Source organism: Chrysochloris asiatica, unplaced genomic scaffold (assembly GCF_000296735.1).
Source record: "Chrysochloris asiatica unplaced genomic scaffold, ChrAsi1.0 scaffold00072, whole genome shotgun sequence".
Lineage (NCBI taxonomy): Eukaryota > Metazoa > Chordata > Mammalia > Afrosoricida > Chrysochloridae > Chrysochloris > Chrysochloris asiatica.
The window spans coordinates 9,684,910-9,693,122 of record NW_006408590.1 but is presented as its reverse complement, the minus strand read 5'-3'; the positions used below and the strand labels follow the sequence as shown (position 1 = coordinate 9,693,122).

Sequence of the window (8,213 nt, the reverse complement as noted above, 5' to 3'; positions counted from 1 at the left end):
ATATATATTCAAAAGGTTAAGCCCTATGGCTTGAGGACTGTGATGATTACTTCTGAGGGAGAGGGAAGGACACAAGAGTGGGGCTGGATTGGAGATTACATCTGTAATGCTTCAAAAATAGTTTTGGAGTCTGGCAAACTGTTAACACATACCCTGACTTAACATTGGTCAGATTTCAGACTGAAGTCACCAGGGATCCAGAGATGCAAGGCTCGGATCCCTAGAGGGTGGAAGGACAAAGGGCCCATCCGCAGAGTGGATTTGGGAGCAAGGGGACAGCAGCAGGGGTGGCTCTGGGTTACAGTTCAGGCTTTTCCCAGGCGCTCCTTGCTCACCTACCTGAGTAATTTAACGCCGACTGATCCAACTGCGCCACAGATACGGGGCCTCTGGACACCTGAGCGAAGGAGGCGCTGTCGTGCAGCTGGGCCGGCTCCGGGCCTGTGGACTCAGCCATTCTTGGTTTGCTGCCTATGTCCGAGGTGGATCTGGGCAGGGCACAGGGGCTGTAGTTAGGCGCTTCCAGGAGAGCACCCAGCAGGGGAGGGCTACACAGGAGGAGTGGGCAGCTCACCCGTCTTCCCAGGTCCCATGAGGGTGAGGTCCTCAGGGCTGGATTTGCCCCTAAACAACAGGGACCTTTTTTGGGTGCACTAACACTACTCATGGTGGCCCAAGTTGTTGTAATTTTTAGATATTCAAGGTCGGTTCTCCCCTCGGGGTGACTCTAGCATCTCTGGGTAGTAGATCATTTAATTTTCACATAAAATTAAGCAAAGTAATTAGTGCTGGGTATTAGCTGGGGATGGCTGACCTAGAAGGTGATGACATCATCAACAGCCAATGAGATGACCAGGTTTGCATCAAGCTGTCTACTCCTGGTGTAGATGCTAGAACAAGTGACCATGGAAGCAGGGGTCATATTCCTACTTCGAGGAACAGGAAGCATTAAGGCCTAGGCTCTGGGAAGCTGGGGCTGCTCCAGGGCAAGGGGCCTTTACCAAGCGCACACTGTCCCAGGCCCTCCTCCACAGGCAGTGAGAATGGGGCTCATTTAACACATCATATTTGCACACAGTGCTCAGGCAGCCATGCACCAGCAGGTGTGCAGCTTGGACTCCACAGACACCAGCATCTCCCCCATTTATAAAGGGGGATCCCCACAGGCTCAATTTCCCTTTGCCTGAGGCAGTTCATCACAGGTGGGCCTTGAGTTCCCCTAAAACTAAAAGGGGAGGGAGGCAAAGGGGCAGCTCAGATGGGCAGGCTGCAAGTACACAGAGCCACCCTCTGAACAGAAGCAGCTGTCACAGTAAGGACCACAGCAAGGGAACCCAGTTCAGAGGCAGAGGGCAGGGTTCCAGCTACCTGCAGTCTCTGAGCCTCAGTTTCCTTGTCTGTAAAACCAAAGTGGTGAATGAAGTCATTTCTAACCATTTCTCCTTGGTCTGACTCTTTGGGTTCATATGGGTTTGTTGGGCTGAACCCCAACCAGAGACCCCTGGTATTTGGTAAGGGTAGTAGGAGCTGAGGAAGGGGGTAAGAGGAGGCTGGTGACTGACAGGAGAAATAGCCTAAGTGGATGACATAAAGGCTTCTCTACTCCAGAAAATGCCTCCCAAGTTCCATATACTGGATCCTGTTCTGAAGAATTCCAGAGCCTTTGAAATCATTTAGGTTATTTCTCTTATTTTACAAATAAGGAAACAGGGTTCAGAGAGGCATGGCAATTTGCCTGAAGTCACACGGCAAGTTGCTGGCAGGTTAGAGACTGGAGCCCTGGTTTACTGGAGTCTGCTGGGGACAAAAGATGGTATCTAGTCACAGCTCCTCAGTTCAAACTGCTGGGAGTGAGGGAGAGTCTTTTCTGAGGGAAATTCATATGTTCCTCACTGTTTTCATAAAGCCCAGACTGGTGGTCCACAGATGGCATGTGACTGGTATGTTGTAGGGAGGGTGAGGCAAGAGGACCAGTACAATGGTCCATACACATTCCAGGGCACAGCCATTTCGCCCAACCCTGGACACGATGACTATTCCAATATGGCTTTTGTCTTTTTTATTTTTAGAAAAGTTGGCTTTCTGTACTGGGACAGAGCTGAGAATTTGAAGAATGTGCTTCATAATTGACAAATGAAGTTCATGTGTTTTCTGCCTTTCATAAGTCATGAGTTGACGGCTCAGACATGCTTCTCCCCTGGCCTCCTGGACACTACCCTTAAATAATAAAGGGATGTGTGGTCTGTAAAACACAGCACGAGGGGCCCAGACTTGTAGCAAGTGGCTTCGTGGTCCATGATGGAGTAATTTTTAGATGTTCAAGGGCAGGGTGTGGGGCTTTCAGGGTTTGGGACAATTGACCTTGTCCCAGAGTTTTATTAACTCTGGGCCCTAAAGGACTTTGTTTAAACAGATGTGAAAGTAGCCAACCCTCTGTAGCTCCCATTTTCCCAGAGTTCCCTAGGCATGTATTTGCATGTACAGCTGACAAACCCCAAAGGAAGTAAGTAGGAAGGCTATTTGCCAGTGCTATTGCCAAGCCTGGTTGGCACCATAGGATAAGCACTCAACCGCAAGGTTGGATTGGCCCTAAAGGTTGGCAGTTCAAGCTCACCAGACACTCCTTGGAACCCTATACAGGGTCGCTATGAGTTGGAACTGACTTGATGGCACTTAACAACAACAACAGCATTGTTGGGCCTGAGTCCACGGAGCCAAATCCTTTCCAAACATTCCATACAAAGCAAAGCAAGGGATGTGTTACCGCCTCAGAGAAGCTACAGCCACAGGACCAGTCCGGGGAGGTACAGGTGGAGGGGGAGAGCCCATGACCATTTCAGGAAGCTGGGAAAACCTGTAGGCCTGTTGAAAGAGACAAGCAAATGGTGGGAGACTGTTAACACTCAATGTCCATCCACACACAGGTTCTTCTTATTTAAAGGGGAAGCAAGCTTCTAAGGATCAAACTTGCATTTTCCCCTCAAACTTTTTTTCTTAGACGTGGTCTCTAGCCACTGCTTCATCTCATCTTCCATCTCATTCCCCTTTGCTCATTGGTCCCTGGGTGGTGACATTCTCAGGTTCAAAGTCACAAAGCACATCAACTGTTCTTTGAAGATACTCAGTTCTTTCCTAGGTTTCGGTACTTGCTGCTCCTTCTACCGGAGTGCTTGATATGGCTTCTTTGTTCATTTTCCTGGTGTGCTGCTGTGGGCTAATGCGTCAGACTGCAAAGTCATTTGAACTGCAAGGTCGGTGGTTCAAGCTCACTAGCTGCTCCTTAGAAACCCTATACAGGGTCATTATGGGTCGGAATTGACTCTACAGCACTTAACAACAGTCACATATGCTCCCAGACAGCTGTTTTATTTATTCTCCATCATAGAAATATTTACGCTAACATTACATTTTCTTTATTATCTGTTGCCAGCTATACTTTCATGAGGGCGCTTTGTTATCAGCTCGATCTTCATGTCTAGGACAGTGCCTGGTATAAAAAGATGCTCAATAAATATGAGATGAATGAATGGCTGGGTGATTGATTGTGTTTACTTTTTCATTCATGGAAAGCAGGGTAGGCAGAGAAAGTAATGGATTTGGAGTTAGGCTATATGGGTGAAGACATTGGTCTCCTGTTGACCTCTCTGAACCTCAGTGTACTCTTCTGAAATTGGCATAACAATACTTTACTCAGAAGGATGCTGAGAAGCTCAGGCAAGTCAGTGTATGTATAAGAATTTTGCAATCTCTAAAGCCTATTCCAAGATAAGGGATTGAAGTATCACAAAAGTGAAGACTTTTATCAGTATGTGAAGGGATAAAAGGAAAATGGTCAGAGGTGGACAGGATTAGAGAGCCAGGCTACAGCTTCAATAGCAAGAAAAGGATCTAGAAAAGCTCTGGGATGGCAGAGCTTAGCTTGTGTTTCTTATTCATTTTTTCTTTAGGCATCATGTCTACCAGATCTCTCAAGGAACAAGAAAGATGACAGGACCTTTAGCTCAAAGACATCAGGACAAAAATCAGCACAGGAATCCCTAAGTAGGATTTGAAAACTGAATGGGTCTTCCTCTCTCACATTATGGTAGATGATAGACAACTAAGGGCCAGCCAATTAAATAACAAACATATCCTGGATAAAAATGCATTGTGGGAACTGCAAGATGTAAGGACAATTTCCAAGGATTCTCTCCAGCCCCCAATATACATGCTTCAGCAATCTAAAAACCAGAAGTGAGAGTAGTGAGTGGTAAGCAAATATAAAAGGTGAGGTTACCCCGAAGACAAATGCCATACTGAGAATCAATTAGGACAGGGCAAGATGTAGGAAGTGAACTCTCACATCAAACCCAAAAGGGGACTAGTGTTGGTCCCTGGCTGGTAGGATTCCCAGGCTCAGTCAGGCCAACACATTGTAAGGCCTTTTTACCCCTAACCTAGGCTCTCTGGATTTCCACCAACAAGTGAAAGTTAGTAGGAAAAGTAAACAGATTCAAAACAGGAAAATAACAATGTAAGAAAAGTTAAGAGAGCTAAAAGAGTGAAACTAATGATCTGCTCTGTAAACCTTCATTCAATTCACAAAAAAAAAGAAAGAAAGAAAAGAGAAGGATTATAAATTGAGTAGATACCTGCAAATTACCCTGCAAATCTTGAAAAAAGAACAAATATAACTTTTAGAAGTGAGACACAGAATAAAATATTTTAGGGGAGCCAACAACAAATTAGACACAGATGCTGAGGGAGCTAATAAACTATAAAACATAACTGCCGAAATTACTAACAATGCATTACACAGGAACAAGGAGACAGAAAATAAAAAGAGAAGTTAAAGATATGGAGCACAGAATAAGAAGGTAACCAAAGGCCCAAAAGAGAGAAATTGGAGAAGAGAGGAGAGGTGATACTTGAAGAGACGATGACTAGGGATTGTCCCGAGTTAATACAATACATGAATAAATAATTTTAGGAAGTTCAATGTATTGCAAGCTGGAAAAATAAATAAAATACATGTCAAGACACACTGTAGTGAAACTAGTTTTTACACCAAAGGCAAAGAGAAGAATTTAAAGGCAGCCAGAGAAAAAAGGCATATTGTCTATAAAAAGCGATCACTTTAACTGACAGCCGACTTCTCAACACAAGCAAGAAGAACAAAATGCTCAGACAATAATTGTCATCCTAGACTCATATCCAGCAATACTAACTTTCAAGACTGAAAGAAAACATTTTCTGATAAATTCAATGCTCCTTGGAACATGTGAGCTATGAGAGGAGCGGCATTTTCATTTCTAATCCCAAGGGGAGGGGAAGTGAGACAGCTCTTCTCATAGTTGAAGCATCCCCTACCATCATGATTATCTGTGTACCGACAGCTCCTGATTTGGACTGCTCAGCATCCATTCCCTGTCCTCTGGTTAACAGCATCTCAGTTTGACCTTGTGAGACAGTCCTTCCCTCGCTGGATACAGTCTTGGTGGTTTAGCCAAGGGTGAGAGGACATGTATTTCAACACAGACCTTACATTAAATTCTTTCTCACTGGAATCTGATTCCTAACCAGAGTGACACCAGTTTGTACTCATCAATCTTCACAGCAGTGCCCTGAGAAACATTATCCATTAGTTTTGGAACTTTCCTAGGTCTTAACTTTTCTGAAGGCTGTATATTTTTCTTTGCCAGCTTTTCTTTTAATTCAGTGTGCTAGCCCATAAAAATTCATATCCAACCATTTTTGTTCTTGTTTTTGACCTCAGTCAGTTTTTATTGCTTGCATCCAATGAACCTGATTGGTATAATCAGCATATTATAGGCAGAAATGCTGTCCAAGATACCCATCAAAGCATCTTTGGACATGGGACATGGTCAACTGAAATATTCTTCCTATGGGACCCCAAGATATTCAACCAATGAGACCCTCAGGTATCTGAGTAAAGTTGAGATTATAATTGTGGATGCTTTCTCCGTCTTTTGAATTAAACCAAATACCTCAGGTGATAGGGCACAAATTCTGCTTACTCTTCTACCGTTATAGTTCTGGGCAGTAAGAAAGAGTAGGATTTAGAATGGGAACCCTGAGATTTGCCCGAATCTCGTGGTATCGATTGAATCAATATAGAAAGCTACATTACTGTGCATGTCCATTTCTTGAGCATCAGTAAACTATGTAGGTGAAAGTAGCACTCAGGGAACCAACATCTTCAGCTCCACTAGAGCCTATGCTCCTTGGGGTTCAGTAACTAATTCAGTCTCATCCTGGGACACCTACATTACCAAGCAAAGTACCTTGCACCTTTTTGTCATTGCTAAGTGCCACTGAGTCAATACCAACTCATAACGACCCTGAATAGGGTTTCCAAGGAGCAGCTGGTAGGTTTGAACTGCCCACCTCATGGTTAGCAGTCAAGTGTTTATCCTACAGTGCCACACCAGTACTCTTCGTGGGTGCTAAATAACCATTTGCTGAATGAATGTTGAATAAACCAGGACTAAGGCGACCCACACTCTCATCTTGAGTCAACCATTCACTTTTGGTGGGCATGTCAGTCAGCCTCTCTGAGTCTCATTTTTGTTGGTTTATGAAACAAGACAACAGACTAGCTCATGGATTTCCAAACATTTCTTTAGCCATAAAACAATTTAGATAGAATTTATATTCTGACAGAATCTAAGAGAGATTAAAGTAGAGCTTCTCTGGTTGAGGTTTGAAGGGAGGTTCTCTGGTGAATTTGGATTTTCTCTTATCATCAAAATGGCCCCTTGGGAATGCTCACCCTCTCTCTACTCCCAACCAAGATTTTGCAGACAGTTTGAAAGTTATTGTCATGGATGTCCTTTCAACTTTGCATTCTATGAGTCTCCTCCATAAACCAAGTTAAGGGCAACCTTTCCCCAAGAGAAAGGAGTTACAGCTATTCTTTCTTCTGGCTGCTCATGATATTCTACAGAAAAGGCAGACAACCTATTTTTATCACGGGTTCTTGGAATGTCTATTTCATAGTCAACACAGTCTCCCAGCCAAGAAAAGCCTTTCTATGTCTGTGTCTGTCCTGCATCAGTTCAACTAAAGAACTGATTAAAGTTCTGAACTTGTGACAAGCACCAAGGGGATTCCTTCTTTGGAAAGGTTTCCAGGTACAAAGCAAGACTGCACAAGACACCAGACAATCTCCTTCTTCAGGTTGCATCCTTGGGACCTCAGGCAGTGACAGAGACAGCAAGTGCCATGTATTGTTGGTCTAGGGGAATTCCTCTACACAGTGTCTTTCTACTCCAGTCTGTTCCGGCTACTGTGGCTCTCAAGCTCTCCTGGCTTTTTGCAATTCGGTGTTCCTTCTGAGAGCTTTGGAACCTAAACCCCTGCTAGCTACATTGCGACTGGGATCGTACAGGAAGCTTAGAACTGTTACCAGGTTCCCAGGCAGAGAGAAACAGAGAAAGATTGAGAGAGCTCTAGAGAATGGGATGGAAGGAAAGGAAGATCTAGAGGGGTTATATAAGTAAGAGGAAGGTATAGTGGTGGTCTGTCTGGACCAACAGTTGGAGATTAAATGGGAACAAGGACTTTTCAGGGATAGCCACTAAAGTAGTAGTTGTTGTTAAGTGCCAATGAGTTGGTTCTGACTCATAGAGACTCTGTATAGGGCTTCCAAGGAACAGCTAGTGGATTTGAACTGCTGACCTTATGGTTAGGGGTCCAGTGTTTATTCTACAGTGCCATACCAGGACTAGAGGACAAACTGGGACCAACTACTGATGCTTTCTCCCCACCACTTTAGGACCATGTAGATCCCCCGAAAATAAGCCTAACTCAGTGGCAGGGAGGGAGCCCCTGAATTGTCAGAAACTGATGTTCACCTGGAGGAGAAGCGAGAGAAACCAAAGGTAACATTTCTTACACACCTGAGTTTGTGGACTTCGTCTCCTGTCCAGTCTCTCTCCCTTCCTACACAGGCTGCTTGGATACTCTAATGATCTAAGTTTGTTGTTGTTATTGTTAAGTGCCGTTGAGCGGTTCTAACCCGTAGCAACCCTGTATAGGGTTTCTGAGGAGCTGCTGGTGAGATTGAACTGCCAACCTTGCAGTTCAAATGGCTTTGCAATCTGGCACATTAACCCACAGCACCACACCAGGACTCTAAGTTTAGAGGATAAGTATCTGCCAGATGTCAGGCATTCAGTAGGTTTTAAAGGGAATTTCTTGGGGCAGTCCAA

At 44.5% G+C, this 8,213-nt stretch overlaps 1 protein-coding gene across 1 annotated transcript in view; it reads right to left on the bottom strand.

Annotated features, from left to right (window-relative positions):
* KIAA1549L (KIAA1549-like ortholog) overlaps window positions 1–8,213 on the bottom strand; it is a 136,479-nt gene that overhangs the window by 9,946 nt on the left and 118,320 nt on the right. Inside the window, 2 exon segments of the mRNA XM_006864909.1 lie at window positions 340–488; window positions 2,765–2,862. Coding sequence (XP_006864971.1) covers window positions 340–488; window positions 2,765–2,862 — 247 coding nt within the window.